Source organism: Oncorhynchus kisutch, linkage group LG27 (genome assembly GCF_002021735.2).
Source record: "Oncorhynchus kisutch isolate 150728-3 linkage group LG27, Okis_V2, whole genome shotgun sequence".
In the NCBI taxonomy this organism is placed as follows: domain Eukaryota; kingdom Metazoa; phylum Chordata; class Actinopteri; order Salmoniformes; family Salmonidae; genus Oncorhynchus; species Oncorhynchus kisutch.
Window position 1 is genome coordinate 4,191,412 of NC_034200.2, and position 16,377 is coordinate 4,207,788.

At 44.2% G+C, this 16,377-nt stretch overlaps 1 protein-coding gene across 2 annotated transcripts in view; it reads right to left on the bottom strand.

The window, feature by feature from the left end:
• Window positions 1–16,377, bottom strand: part of camsap2b (calmodulin regulated spectrin-associated protein family, member 2b) — a 65,611-nt gene that overhangs the window by 20,431 nt on the left and 28,803 nt on the right. For both annotated transcript variants that reach the window (XM_031806433.1, XM_031806434.1), the window contains exons 3-6: window positions 15,051–15,239; window positions 13,561–13,650; window positions 7,497–7,638; window positions 3,331–3,470 (exon numbers count right to left, since the gene is read on the bottom strand). In XM_031806433.1, the coding sequence (XP_031662293.1) occupies window positions 3,331–3,470; window positions 7,497–7,638; window positions 13,561–13,650; window positions 15,051–15,239 (561 nt within the window). The remainder of the gene's footprint in view (window positions 1–3,330; window positions 3,471–7,496; window positions 7,639–13,560; window positions 13,651–15,050; window positions 15,240–16,377) is intronic.

The window sequence follows — 16,377 nt, forward strand, 5'->3', positions numbered from 1 at the left end:
GAGCCATACAGTACCAGATGCTGTGGTATAGCTAAGCCCAGAGCCATACAGTACCAGAGGCTGTGGTATAGCTAAGCCCAGAGCCATACAGTACCAGAGGCTGTGGTATAGCTAAGCCCAGAGTCATACAGTACCAGAGGCTGTGGTTCAGCTAAGCCCAGAGCCATACAGTACCAGAGGCTGTGGTATAGCTACGCCCAGAGCCATACAGTACCAGAGGCTGTGGTATAGCTAAGCCCAGAGCCATACAGTACCAGGGGCTGTGGTATAGCTAAGCCCAGAGCCATACATTACCAGAGGCTGTGGTATAGGTAAGCCCAGAGCCATAAAGTACCAGAGGCTGTGGTTCAGCTAAGCCCAGAGCCATACAGTACCAGAGGCTGTGGTATAGCTAAGCCCAGAGCCAAACAGTACCAGAGGCTGTGGTTCAGCTAAGCCCAGGGCCATACAGTACCAGAGGCTGTGGTATAGCTAAGCCCAGAGCCATACAGTACCAGAGGCTGTGGTATAGCTATGCCCAGAGCCATACAGTACCAGATGCTGTGGTATAGCTAAGCCCAGAGCCATACAGTACCAGAGGCTGTGGTATAGCTATGCCCAGAGCCATACAGTACCAGAGGCTGTGGTATAGCTAAGCCCAGAGCCATACAGTACCAGATGCTGTGGTATAGCTAAACCCAGAGCCATACAGTACCAGAGGCTGTGGTATAGCTAAGCCCAGAGCCATACAGTACCAGAGGCTGTGGTATAGCTAAGCCCAGAGCCATACAGTACCAGATGCTGTGGTATAGCTAAGCCCAGAGCCATACAGTACCAGAGGCTGTGGTATAGCTAAGCCCAGAGCCATACAGTACCAGAGGCTGTGGTATAGCTATGCCCAGAGCCATACAGTACCAGATGCTGTGGTATAGCTAAGCCCAGAGCCATACAGTACCAGAGGCTGTGGTATAGCTAAGCCCAGAGCCATACAGTACCAGAGGCTGTGGTATAGCTATGCCCAGAGCCATATATTTAGAAATAAATCCTAATCAGACTTTCCTTTGCTAATGATTTTCACACACCTAAGAGTTCCTCAAGGCACACCGGTTGAACACCAATGACTAATATACTCTTCATGAGTCATTCTTGCCAAAAAGTAATTTAAAACATCTACCCTCCCTGTCCTCTTATGCCCCACTATGCATCATTACCCCATTTGAAAATAAGATATGATCCCTTATTGATGCCACGTGTTAAATCCACTTCAATCAGTGTAGATGAAGGGGAGGAGACAGGTTAAGGATTTTTAAGCCTTGAGACAATTGAGACATGGATTGTGTATGTGTGCCATTCAGAGGGTGAATGGGCAAGACAAAATATTTAAGTGCCTTTGAACGGGGTATGGTAGTAGGTGCCAAGCGCATCGGTTTGTGTCAAGAGCTGTAACGCTGCTGGGTTTTTCACACTCAACAGTTTCCTGTGTGTATCAAGAATGGTCCACCAACCAAACGACAGCTAGTCAACTTGATACAACTGTGGGAAGCATTGGAGTCAACATTTAATCCTAGCAAAAATTCCCTGTCAGTTAAGATCATCACTTTTTTTTAGGAATGTGAAATGTCAGAATAATAGTAGAGAGAATTATTTATTTCAGATTGTATTTCTTTCATCACATTCCCAGTGGGTCAGAATTTTTTATACACTCAATTCGTATTTGGTAGCATTGCATTTAAATTGTTTAACTTGGGTCAAACGTTTCGGTTAGTCTTCCACACGCTTCCCACAATAAGTTGGGTGAATTTTGGCCCATTCCTCCTGACAGAGCTGGTGTAACTGAGTCAGGTTTGTAGGCCTCCTTGCTCGCACACACTTTTTCAGTTCTGCCCACAAATGTTCTACAGGATTGAGGTCAGGGCTTTTTGATGGCCACTCCAATACCTTGACTTTGTTGTCCTTAAGCCATTTTGCCACAACTTTGGAAGTATGCTTGGGGTCATTGTCCATTTGGAAGACCCATTTGCGACCAAGCTTTAACTTCCTGACTGATGTCTTGAGATGTTGCTTCAATATATCCACATAATTTTCCGCTCTCATGATGCCATCTATTTTGTGAAGTGCACCAGTCCCTCCTGCAGCAAAGCACCCCCACAACATGATGCTGCCACCTCCGTGCTTTACGGTTGGAATGGTGTTCTTCGGCTTGCAAGCCTCCCCTTTTTTTCCTCCAGATGGTCATTATGGCCCAAAAGTTCTATTTTTGTTTCATCAGACCAGAGGACATTTCTCCAAAAAATACAATCTTTGTCCCCATGTGCAGTTGCAAACCGTAGTCTGGCTTTTTTATGGCGGTTTTAGAGCAGTGGCTTCTTCCTTGCTGTGCTACCTTTCAGGTTGTCGATATAGGACTTGTTTTACTGTGGATATAGATACTTTTGTACCTGTTTCCTCCAGCATCTTCACAAGGTCCTTTGCTGTTGTTCTGGGATTGATTTGCACTTTTCGTACCAAAGTACGTTCATCTCTAGGAGACAGAACGAGTCTCCTTCCTGAGCGGTATGATGGCTGCGTGGTCCCATGGTGTTTATACGTGCGTACTATTGTTTTTCAGGCATTTGGAAATTGCTCCCAAGGATGAACCAGACTTGTGGAGGTCTACAATTTTTTTTCTGAGGTCTTGGCTGATTTCTTTTGATTTTCCCATGATGTCAAGAAAGGAGGCACTGAGCTTGAAGGTAGGGCTTGAAATACATTCACAGGTACACCTCCAATCAACTCAAATGATGCCAATTAGTCTATCAGAAGATTCTAAAGCCAAGACATAATTTTCCAAGCTGTTTAAAGGCACAGTCAACTTAGTATATGTAAACTTCTGACCCACTGGAATTGTGATACAGTGAATAATAAGTGTAATAATTTGTCTGTCAACAATTGTTGGAAACATTGACTTATGTCATGCACAAAGTAGATGTCCTAACTGCCAAAACTATAGTTTGTTAACAAGACATTTATGGAGTGGTTGAAAAATGAGTTTTAATGACTCCAACCTAAGTGTATGTTAACTTCCGACTTCAAATGTATATTCTACCTCCATAGACAACACCCCATTTCCCTCCCTACCCAACTAACCAAGTCTTGGCCCCTCCCATGTCCCCCCAGCCTCCCCTCTGCACCCCCAACCCTCTGTCCTGTCCCCCCAGCCTACCCTCCTGTACCCCAGACCGCTGCCCCCCATAGCCTCCATACTGTCCTCCCAGACCTCTTCCCCCGTCGCCGCCAGCCTCCCTCCCTTCCTATTCCCCCACTCCCCTACCCTGTCCCCCCCAGCCTCCCTTCTGTTCCCCATGGTCCTACCTTGATGGAAGAGTGGGCATAGAGCATGTCCTCCAGGGAGAAGTGGCAGCAGTGGTTGAGGTTGTCCCTACCGAACTCCTGCACCAGCTGCAGGTTGTACAGACTGTCAGCCAGTGACATGGTCTCCTTCAGACAGATATCTGGAGGGGCGGGGAGAGGAGAGAGCATAGGGGCGGGGTTAGTGTTTCTATCTTCAGGGGTTGGATTCGCATGGATTTGAAAAGCTTCAGCTGTGCATCAATGGCTTTTCTGTTTTTTAATGCAATTGAGAAGTGTACTGGTCAGACTTTTTATTTATTTGTATGATTATTTTATTATAACTGTTCCTTTTATAAAATACTTAGTATTATTTGTAGTGTTTAGCCAGAATAATGGTCAGAGGAGGCAAGGTTTGAAGGCAGGGGAGAGTGCACAGAATAACAGAGATGGTGATGTCATGATGGGGAGAGCCCACGCAGACTAGAACGAGCTGAAGAAGGATTAGACAGTGATGTCATCAGTCTACCAGATTCTTCAGGAAGTACAGCATTTCCACAATGGGAGCCAAATGGAGCTTTCATTGAAATGGAACTGAATGAAACGATTGTCACAGCTGGGTCACATGTACTGTTAAAAATTGCCGTGTTCTATAATATTCCCTCACTATCCAATCCTTCTTTACAGTATCTCATTCCAGCACACAGAGACATCTATATATGACTGGACACTCACAGAAGGGGAGTGGCAATGTTTATCTTTAAAAAATAACAGTCAACGGTTGTCCTCTGTCTAAAGGACTGTGCTGCTGTCACATTACTGACCAATCACATCTTCGCCTGGCCCTGGGGCATTTTTAGAACAGTGGGTGGAGGCTGGATCACTGGGTACTGTCTCAACAGACTCCTTCTCCCTCTCATGTTATGGAAAACCCTCAGGTTTAATCCCTTAATAATAATATTTAGCAGACACTTTTATCCAAAGAGACTTACACATATTTTTGTAGGTATGGGTTGCCCCAGCAGGATTCAAAACCCACTACCCTTGGCGTCTTCTATTGACACCATTACCATTGAATAACATGTGTCATGGAATAAACCTGAACCTTATGGACCCTTTTAACAGTATTGATGAAATTGTAAACATTGACTTCATCACTAGGGGCTAATCTTCTTTCCAACAGCATTTTTTCACATCATATCTACTGTGCAGGATAGTGGATAAGCTATTCTCTCTCTGTATGTGTGTGTGTGTGTTAACTATTCTGTGTTGTAGCTAGTCTAAGCTAGTCTGTTAGACTGCAGTCATGGTGATAAGGGGTATTCCTGTCAGTTGGAGTCATATCAGGGTCAGGGGCCATTGTCTCAGAACGGATCGGGAGGTCAAACTGTCGGAAAAATCACTGTTCAGTTGTATGTACAGAACCAGTCAAAAGTTTGAACAGCGGAGACATCAAAACTATGAAATAACACATATGGAATCATGTAGTAACCAAAAAAGTGTTAAACAAATGAACACATTTACATTAATTTAGATTTAGATTCTTCAAAGTAGCCACCCTTTGCAGACGACACAGTAGTAGGCTTGATTACCAACAACGATGAGACAGCCTAGAGGTAGGAGGTGAGGGCTCTGGGAGTGTGGCCCCAGGAAAATAACCTCACACTCAACATCAACAAAACAGAGGAGATTATCGTGGACTTCAGGAAACAGTAGAGGGAGCACCCCCTATCCACATCGATGGGACAGCGGTGGAGGTGGAAAGTTTTAAGTTCCTAGGCGTACACATCACTGACAAACTGAAATGGAGGCAGAAGAAATTTTGCTTGTCACCTAAAACACACACAAACAGCCTGGTATGGCAACTGGTACGGCAACTGCACCGCCCACAACCGCAGGGCTCACCAGAGGGTGGTGAAGTCTGCACAACGCATCACCGGGGGCAAACTATCTGCTCTCCAGGACACCTACAGCACCCAATGTCACAGGAAGGTCAAATAGATCATCAACAATAGACAACAACCACCCGAGCATCATAGGATCACTAGCATCACTATCATCCATTATTATCTCATATGTATATACTGTATTCTATACCATTTTACTGTACCTTAGTCTATGCCGCTCTAACATTGCTCGTCCATATATTTATAAACTCAGCAAAAAAAGAAACGTCCTCTCACTGTCAACTGCGTTTATTTTCAGCAAACTTAACATGTGTACATATTTGTATGAACATAACAAGATTCAACAACTGAGACATAAACTGAACAAGTTCCACAGAGTATAATAATGTATAATAATGTGTCCCTGAACAAAGGGGGGGTCAAAATCAAAAGTAACAGTCAGTATCTGGTGTGGCCACCAGCTGCATTAAGTACTGCAGTGCATCTCCTCCTCATGGACTGCACCAGATTGCCCATTCTTGCTGTGGCACCTGCAAGTTCCCAGACATTCCTGCAAGTTCCCAGACATTTCTGGGGGGAATGGCCCTAGCCCTCACCCTCCGATCCAACAGGTCCCAGACGTGCTCAATGGGATTGAGATCCGGGCTCTTCGCTGGCCATGGCAGAACACTGACATTCCTGTCTTGCAGGAAATCACGCACAGAGCGAGCAGTATGGCTGGTGGCATTGTCATGCTGGAGGGTCATGTCAGGATGAGCCTGCAGGAAGGGTACCACATGAGGGAGGTGGATGGCTTTCCTGTAACGCACAGCGTTGAGATTGCCTGCAATGACAACAAGCTCAGTCCTATGATGCTGTGAAACACCACCCCAGACCATGACAGACCCTCCACCTCCAAATCGATCCCGCTCCAGAGTACAGGCCTCGGTGTAACGCTCATTCCTTTGACGATAAACGCTAATCCGACCATCACCCCTGGTGAGACAACACTGTGACTCGTCAGTGAAGAGCACTTTTTGCCAGTCCTGTCTGTCCAGCGACGGTGGGTTTGTGCCCATAGGCAATGTTGTTGCCGTTGATGTCTGGCGAGGACCTGCCTTACAACAGGCCTACAAGCCCTCAGTCCAGCCTCTCTCAGCCTATTGCGGACAGTCTGAGCACTGATGGAGGGATTGTGCATTCCTGGTGTAAGGGGGGGGGGGGGTTGGGGGGTTACCTTTATTTAACTAGGCAAGTCAGTTAAGAACAAATTCTTATTTACAATGACAGCCTACCCCGGCCAAACCCGGACGATGCTGGGCCGATTGTGTGCCCTATGGGACTCCCAATCCCGGCCGGATGTGATACAGCCTGTTAATTGAACTCTGTGAAGAATTTATTTTGGCTGCAATTTGGTAACTCTAATGAACTTATGCTCTGCAGCAGAGGTAACTCTGGGTATTCCTTTCCTGTGGTGGTCCTCATGAGCCAGTTTCACCATGGCGCTTGATGGTTTTTGCGACTGCACTTGAAGAAATATTCAAAGTTCTTGAAATGTTTCGCAATGACTGACCTTCATGTCTTAAAGTAATGATAGACTGTCGTTTCTCTTTGCTTATTTGAGCTGTTCTTGCCATAATATGGACTTGGTATTTTACCAAATAGGGCTATCTTCTGTATACCAACCCTACTTTATCACAACACAACGGATTGGCTCAAAGAAATTTCACAAATGAACTTTTAACAAGGGACACCTGTTAATTGAAATGCATTCCCGGTGACTACCTCACAAAGCTGGTTGAGAGAATGCCAAGAGTGTGTAAATCTGTCATCAACACTTTTTTGGTTACTTCATGATTCCATATGTATAATTTCATAGTTTTGATGTCTTCACTATTATTGTACCATGTAGAAAATAGTAAAAATAAAGAAAAACCCTGCAATAAGTAGGTGTGTCCAAACTTTGGACTGGTACCGCATGTCTAATGGTTAAAACAATATAGCTGTTGATACTACTGGTCATTGTTTCCATTTACAATCATTTGTTGAGCCCGACGATGATTCTGTGCCCAAAGAGTCCCTCTGTAATACTTATGCATAATGTAGCTATCATGTTTCTAGAAAATATATAGTTTGCTGTGAATGAATGCCCCTATGCTCATCAGATTCTGGTCAATCCCTTGTGTAACGGCAGCCTAATGTACTTACCATTCTGAGTGAGTGTGAGCTATAACAGATGCTGTTACTGCAAACTATTAGTATAAAGTAGGCCAACCAGAGAAGGCTACAGGTATGAAGTGGTACCTTCCAGTCTGACAGACGTTGGGCAGTAGAAGTGGACGAGTGCGGCCAGGGCACAGCCGTCTGTGTTGTCCTTTAGCAGATTGTCCACCAGGGGGAGGGAGGGAGCTGACCTCTGCTTCGCATGCTCCCTCCTATAGCGCGCCTGCAGCCATGGCAACAACAGAGAGAGATTACAGGTCAGTGATATACAGTTAATCTATGGAATCAGAGCAAGGAGAGGGATGTATGGGGATGTGTATATATAGGCTCCTCACACACAAATGTACACAAGCAGTCTTTGTCTTTGCATAGATGCACAGTCACACCCCCTCTCTCTCTCTCACACACACACACACACACACACACACACACACACACACACACACACAGTAGTTTAGTCTGGGGTTATTCAAGCATTGGAGGGTTCAGACTCAACTAAACAGGTAGTGGGGTGTCGCTGCATGCAAAGATAACCGACTCTGACAGATCGACCAACGCCATCTTTATAGGGGAGAGGGAGAGGCTGACATTGTCCTCTACGGTAAAGATCCTGTATCGTTGTCGAATGCAAAAAAACAGTCGGGCACCAAGGCTACACTTCCACTAGGTTTGGAGTTCGTGTACCGTAATTACACTAAGGTGTGACTGAGTCTGAATGTCCCTATATCATCTAGTGATTTACACTAGTCTCATGTTCCTACATTAACTGTTACGACCAGATAAATCTCCTGTGCTACAGTATCCAACCAATATAAATCTCCTGTGCTATGGTGTCCTGCAGTGTTGACTGGATGGAGGTAAGATTAGGTTCGCTGATCTGATCCAGGGTCACTTTGTGTTTTCCCCCTTAATGATTTTGGTAAGGATAAGGGCAGGGTGATGATTTACAGTTTAATAAGCAGTTCTGACAGAGGGAATACGTTATAGTTGTAGATTTGTTTCTCTCAGAGCCTATAAAACACACTGGTGCCGCACCAGTACAACAACTGGTTCCCCTCTCTGCTCCCAGTCTCACCTTTAATAAAAAGAACAAGCCGGGCATCCATTACTTTACTAGAAGAAAGAGTGGTCCCATTTTTCAAACATTTTTCACTGCATTGAGGTGCAGTATGAGCATCTATATACAGTTTTGTCTGGTGTGTGATTCAGCATTTTGTGTGATATAGTGGGTTGTTTATGTATGCTTGTGCTGTGCTAGCATTGAGGTGCAGTATGAGCATCTATATACAGATGTTATACAGCCGTTCTAACACACAACATGGGAGGTAAGAGGGAAGGAACAGGGCGGAGCATCATTGGAGGGTAGGGGTGGGTTAGGGGCTGCACGTGGGTTAGGGTAGTGGTAAGGTATGGGGGAGAGGGAGAGGCTGATAGATGGACTTACAGGTACCAGTCTCCAATACCATTTGTCTGGAGCCTTGAGATAACAATGGACACGATGCCAACAAGAGGAAGAGAGGGGAAAGTCATTAGGCCTAGGAAGGCTCAGGTCTACTGTATCCACACACATCATCCTGTGGGACATGTTTATGTCTTTTTGACTTGTTTATTTGATTTAAATCATTGGTTCACGTGTCAATTAACTTCCCACAGTGGTCACAGTGACTCTTCTCCATCCAGACCAACGGGAGGTATGGAGCTGCAGCTGATAGACTCCCTATGCATCCTACTCAATATCAAATTACCCAGCAGCTACTGTGAGTGTCTCCTTTGTCACAACTGAAAGAGTCCCCCCCCAATCACTTCACAACACACTCTCTGTCATCAGATCAAGTTCAAAGACTCTTCACAGTCACACACACGGCCCTTAAATTGAGACGGTCTGAGGCTTTCGTCTGAGAAAGGGATTGTTGTCTGTATTCAAGCTGTGACACTAAATCGACGCCCTCGTCCGCTTCCCAAACGGCACCCTATTCCCTATCTATTGCACTACTTTTGACCAGGGCTCATAAAGGCTCAGGTCAAAAGTAGTACTCTATGTAGGTAAAAAGGGTGTCATTTGGAACGTAAGCCCCTCTTTACAGTGTGGTCTGTTCAGTGTACAGACAGCCCTGTCTGTGTTGACCCTGATAAAGGCAGTGATAGAGAGAGTTGGTTCTGACAGAGCATGTGCTCCAGCAGTTTATTAGGAGCATACAGTTCTTCTCTGGCTGAGGCTAACAAGCACGTCAAGGCCTCCCTTCATTTTTTACTTTGAAAAGGGTAGTATGTGTGGGAAGGAAGGTATCGGTGTGTGTGTGTGTGTGTGTGTGATACGATCTCTCTCTTATTATATCATAGGCACAGTAGTAACTTTTTGATAAAAGGTTGTCTGATGTGATTTAGCTCCTGATGTAATTGTGCGGCTTCTCAATAGTTCCCCAGCTTAACGGAGTTAAGCTCTGATCACAAGATGCTTACAACATTTGCCAAAGGAAACAGTCAAAGGAAATGTATTGTTTGTTTACCCTTTTATTTAGCCAGGTAAGTCAAATGATTTTTTACAGGGAGGTTCCCAGGTAACACAAAGTTCTGAGAACCATATGTTTCTTTGAGCTTGGTGTGAGCCGTGGTTCAGTTGTAAATTCGGAGGTGCCAGAACAAAACGTGAGTGCCAGAGGGGGTGACCGGAAAAATCCCCTTTATAATAAAGCACTGCATGCATATCATGCATTTGCAAAGAGCAGTAAGAGGCGCTTCCAGAACTTGCACACATGGGGACCATTGTTAATAGCCTAGGGTCAGGGGAAATGTGTCCTTTTATAAACGCATTTCATGCAGTTTTGCGTCATTTCACATGACTGGAGACTTTGACTGAAAATGATGGAAATGACAGGCTACTATGACACTGACAAACTGAACATCTGAGATCAAGAAAACCACCGTGTCTTGTGGAGACACATTTTGTAGGCTGCAATATGAGGAGGAAATTATAGTCCTACAAATGCTTTCCAGTTTCACTGACTCACCCAATGATGCCCAGATCACTCGCCGGTGATGGCCGATGCGTTTGTGCCAAAAGCCTATCTTTCTCTTGTTTTACATTGTAAAACAATATTTGGAAGTTGATCAAATATTTTGGTAGCAGACAGATTAGTCTTCACTTTCAGCAGGAGCCATTTGCTTTCCAACCTGTGTTTTTTCTCGCAATTGTATCTGAAATATTGGGAAAGGCCTGTTTTGTCTGCATGCTGTTCACTGACAGATTTGCAGTGGGTTGCACACAATCCACAGCCAGGCTTTAAAAAATATACGTTATTGATCCTCTGTGGCTAAATTACAGGCCTTCTCATGGTGTAGTAGGCTATTCTGAATTACTTCATTTCTTTCTGACCAGACAGTAGTTATTCTATAACTTTAGAAAATTCATTTCAATTTATCAGGGGTGCTGAAGCTCTGATTCTATAAGGAAATAAATGACCAACGCTGGAGAGATGAGAGTTGTAGACTCATGTCTATCAGAGCAGAGAGAGGGAGAGAGATCGTATAAATTGAATCTCATTCTCATTCAGAGATACAGGCTCGCTTCTTACACAGTCACGGCCAGGCGTTGATCTCAAACGTAGGTTGCAATGTTGCGCAAACCATAAACCCGTGCCGACCCAACCCAAATCAACTCTTAGAATATCAGGCCCGGACTGAAAACCGATTTATTCACATGAGGTTTTTTGGGCGGTTGGCAGGAGAACGAACAAAGAGGCAACTCTTAATGAACTGATCGGGGTTTGGCTTTGGAACATTCTCAACACATTTAAGGAACTTAACCAAAAAACATACTTTTCTTGGTATTTCATTCTTTTAAAAGAATGTTTACTAAAAGTTAAAACATAGTTACATTTAAATTACATTTTGTACAGGTTTCCTCATGGTTTTATTTAATGCCATGTTCTCAAATTGTTCCGAGAATATTAGGAACATTTTCCATAAAAACCACAAGAACATTTAAGTTCAGAGAATGTTTAAAAAAATATTATTTAAAACATTTAAAACATTTAGTTCTCAAAACATGAAGAAAACTTTTAGTAACATTCGAAGAATGCTCCAAGAATGTTATTTAAAACATATACATTCTGTTCTCAGCATCTCGAAGAATGCTCCAAGAATGTTATTTAAAACATATACATTCTGTTCTCAGCATCTCGAAGAATGCTCCAAGAATGTTATTTAAAACATATACATTCTGTTCTCAGCATCTCGAAGAATGCTCCAAGAATGTTATTTAAAACATATACATTCTGTTCTCAGCATCTCGAAGAATGCTCCAAGAATGTTATTTAAAACATATACATTCTGTTCTCAGCATCTCGAAGAATGCTCCAAGAATGTTATTTAAAACATATACATTCTGTTCTCAGCATCTCGAAGAATGCTCCAAGAATGTTATTTAAAACATATACATTCTGTTCTCAGCATCTCGAAGAATGCTCCAAGAATGTTATTTAAAACATATACATTCTGTTCTCAGCATCTCGAAGAATGCTCCAAGAATGTTATTTAAAACATATACATTCTGTTCTCAGCATCTCGAAGAATGCTCCAAGAATGTTATTTAAAACATATACATTCTGTTCTCAGCATCTCGAAGAATGCTCCAAGAATGTTATTTAAAACATATACATTCTGTTCTCAGCATCTCGAAGAATGCTCCAAGAATGTTATTTAAAACATATACATTCTGTTCTCAGCATCTCGAAGAATGCTCCAAGAATGTTATTTAAAACATATACATTCTGTTCTCAGCATCTTGAACTCACATAACTGTCTTGTTAAGTGTGTTCGAGTGTGTTGGCTGCGCCCACTAATTGGCCCTACCTGATGTTAATGAATGCGTGTTTCCTTTGAAATGAGGTCTGTTTGAATAGACTAAAACAACTATGTATGTGTAAAAAAAAACATGGCATGGACTAATTCTATGGATAGAGAGCAGAAATAGGTTCAAATACCACTAAATGTGTTTGCATGTTTCTGTGCTTGGAGTTCATCAAAGTGGACCAAAATAAGCTAGCAGTGTTATTAACAGTGCTATCGAAACTTTCAGTGAAAGTTTTTTAAGGAAGTTATTCAAAAACCTCCAAATAACCTAAAGTGTCATTAACGTTCACAGAGCGTTAATAAAACCTTGCGGGAAAACTGTGAAGGAACAAGAGTAAAACGTTCTCAGAACCTCCCTGCAAACTAAAAATAAACCTTCCCAGAACATAGCCACTTCTGTTGTCAGATTTATTTATTTTTGGTCAGGAAACGTGCTAGCTGGGTTACCACCTTTTTGTGATTATATTCTTTGTTATCACAGTGAGTTGACTGTTTTTCACTGAGGAGATTTGATCTGGCCACTAAAGAGCATTTTAGGTTTGATCTTTGACCTCTCAGACAGGGTCGTGACTTGACACAGGTCACTGTGGGTGAGATGAGGACTCTCGTGTCTCTTTGTACTGTCAGCAGTAGACCAGAGGGATGACTCAGAATGTCACATAGGCCTTACATAACTAATGTCCCTTCAGTGCAGTCTGTCCCACTCGATCTCTGTTGCCCTCTCTCTGTCTGTCTGATGCTCTCTCTGCCTTGCCCCCAGTCTTGCTCTGTTCCACTTTTTTCCCCCTATCCCACTATTTGTTGCCCTCTATTTTGCTCTCTCTCTCCCCTTTCTCTTTCTCGCTTGCTCTGTGTTGTGTGGGTCTCTGCTTCTCTCTCTCTCTCTCTCTCTCTCTCTCTCTCTCTCTCTCTCTCTCTCTCTCTCTCTCTCATAGTAGTGCAGCTGAGTCTCTTGCCAATATCTCTATACAGCTGACATGACACTGAGCTCATCTGTTCTTCTGTTAGCAGAGGAAATGTGTGTGTGTGTGTGTGTTCGTTTGTGTCAAAGAGAAAACGAGAGCGAGAAAGAGAGGAGTGAAAGTGGCAAGAGCGAGAGAGAGCAAGAGAGAGACGGAAAGAAAACAATATTCTGCAGCTGTATGTTCAGTTCGTACTCGTGGAGTTGGAGAGGGACCCTTGCTGTTGGGCCTGGGAGACCCTGTCCAGACTGTTATATCAGACCATGTCAACAGAGGCCAACGAGGGAGAGAAGTCAGAGCGTGTGTGTCAGTGTGTGCTTGTCAGTACTCACCCTCTGTGATGCAGTAGCTGTGCTCTCAGGGCAGGAGCTCTCTCTCAACCTCTGCTCCTCCACCAGAATCTCCCTGAGGTGCTCATTCACCTAGAGAGAGAGAGAAGAGAGAAGAGAGAAGAGAGAGAGAGAGAGAGAGAGAGAGAGAGAGAGAGAGAGAGAGAGAGAGAGAGAGAGAGAGAGAGAGAGAGAGAGAGAGAGAGAGAGAGAGAGAGAGAGAGAGAGAGAGAGAGAGAGAGAGAGAGAAGATGAGAGAGAGAGAGAGAGAGAGAGAGAGAGAGAGAGAGAGAGAGAGAGAGAGAGAGAGAGAGAGAGAGAGCATTGGTGGAAGAAGAATGGATATTATTGAAGGTCACATTACCAATAAGGGGGAATGAATGCAGCGGTTTTGTTTTTGTGTGTGCAAGAGAGAGAGAAGAGAGAAGAGAAGAACGAGGAGGAGAGAGAGAGAGAGAGAGAGAGAGAGAGAGAGAGAGAGAGAGAGAGAGAGAGAGAGAGAGAGAGAGAGAGAGAGAGAGAGAGGAGAGAGAGAGAGAGAGGAGAGAGAGAGAGAGAGAGAGAGAGGAGAGAGAGAGAGAGAGAGAGAGAGAGAGAGGCGAGGAGAGAGAAGGAGAGAAGAGAGAGAGAAGAAGAGAGAAGAGAGAGAGAGAGAGAGAGAGAGAGAGGAGAGAGGAGAGAGAGAGAGAGGATTGTGAAAGAGAATGGATATTATTGAAGGTCACATTACCAATAAGGGGGAATGAATGCAGCGGTTTTGTTTTTGTGTGTGCAAGTGAGAAAGAAAGAGACCGACTACAGTCTCTCGTGACAGACTAAACATTCTTGGTGGCAAGATTAAATTTACCATAATGTAGTTTTAAAAACAGTCCTATGACTTCCATCATTCAGCCCATGAAAACATTGCAACCTCTCATAACCTCATAAATGATGCGCTCTAGCTCTAAGCCTTGTTGTACATGTACAACACACATAAACCAAACTTCATGAGGGAAATCAAATAGTTCTCACTCTCACTAGATCTCACACCTAAAACTATCGCCTACGGTAGCCTATCAAAACACATTTCCGGTAAAAAATATATCCCTATATTTTTTGAATACTTAAATCTTACTCCTGAGAGGAAACTAGTCAAATTAAGATCCCACATCTGTGGGCATGTGTATTCATGTCAATATTTGTGTTCGTCCATCCTCATGTGTCTGCATGAGTGTGCATTTTTCCGTTTCCATTTGTAAGCGTGTGAATCTGTGTGTGAAGCATACGTGTGTGTACATGCGTGTCTGCATGTGTGTATCCGTCTGGCCTTGGGCTCGCAGCAGGGAGGAATGTTGTCAACAAGCTCAGATGGTAGCCGACAACACGGAGCCAGAGTGTGTACTCTTTAGGATGTAGGATGCTGGGACATTACTAGGATGCCGACGGGAGGTACGCTAGCAACATTAGCATCAATACTAATGGTGTGTGTGTGTGTGAGCGTGTGTGTACCCTACCTTGTTGATCCAGGTGGTGACTGCGTCCTCTGTGTCGTAGGGCAGGTCCCTGATGTATCCGTCGGGGTGGGAGGAGAGGTCATTGGGAGGGGAGGAGAAGCGGTGGACGCAGGCCATCACCCGCTCCACACTCACCATCTCCACCGTGTACGCCATCATCAGAGTGTCTATTAGGGCCAGGTGGGAACTCTGGGGAAGGGAGACGGTGTTAGAATGGTCCATGTTTTCTCAGAGACGGGTGATAGAATGGATGCTCAGAGAGGACACCATCATCAATGTTTCACAGAAAACATTACATCCCTCTTCCAGTCACACCAAAATAAAAAGGTCATAGATTCCCATCTAAGGTCACATGCAGGTCACATAAAAACCCCGGGCATGTTCAGTATTTATGAAAACATTCACGGATGTCATAAATGGGGAACCGTGTAAATGTGTGTCTTAGTGTGTGTTAGTCCTAGAACAGTACGAAGCATGACATTCTGCTGACCTTTCCAATCCCATTCCAGGGCAGTCAGAACAGTGTGCAGCTCTCCCTCCCCTTCCTTTTCCTGCCTCTTCAGAGGTCTGGTCCACTCTAACATCTTCTAATGTGTGTGTTTACTTCCTGGTGTGACACAGGTCAGCTCTGCCGTTCAGCACGGATTCAGATGGTTACTACTGTGGTAAGAAGAGCTGCTCTCCAATCAGTTGATTAAAGACGGCATGTTACATTACGAAGTGATCAGAATAACTATTGGTGTAATAACGTACGTAATTACTCTGTAACAAGCTAGTAAGTATATGAAGTAATACACTAAGGCAGAAGGCGTCTCTGTGAGCGAGTGGCCTACTCTCGCGACAACCTACAGGAAACCTCGAAGTGAACATACTCTGTTATTCCAACAATACTATGCTTTAAACTACTGAAGCACAACCAACAGCACCAAGCAACAAAACAGAGAAACACAAAAACAGACCTCTCTATTCATGACCCAATAGAGACGCTTATATAAGAGACTGTTTACACGTAGTGTGGCCCTGTGTTTCCAAAGAGAGAGAGAGAGAGAGAGAGGGGGAGACAGACTGACACAGAGAGAGAGAGAGAGAGAGGGGGGGGGGAGACAGACTGACAGAGAGAGAGAGAGAGAGAGAGAGAGAGAGAGAGAGAGAGAGAGAGAGAGAGACAGACAGACAGACAGGCTGACAGAGAGAGAGAGAGGGGGGAGACAGACTGACACAGAGAGAGAGAGAGAGAGAGAGAGAGAGAGAGAGAGAGAGAGAGAGGGGAGAGACAGACTGACACAGAGAGAGAGAGAGAGAGAGAGACAGACTGACAGAGAGATAG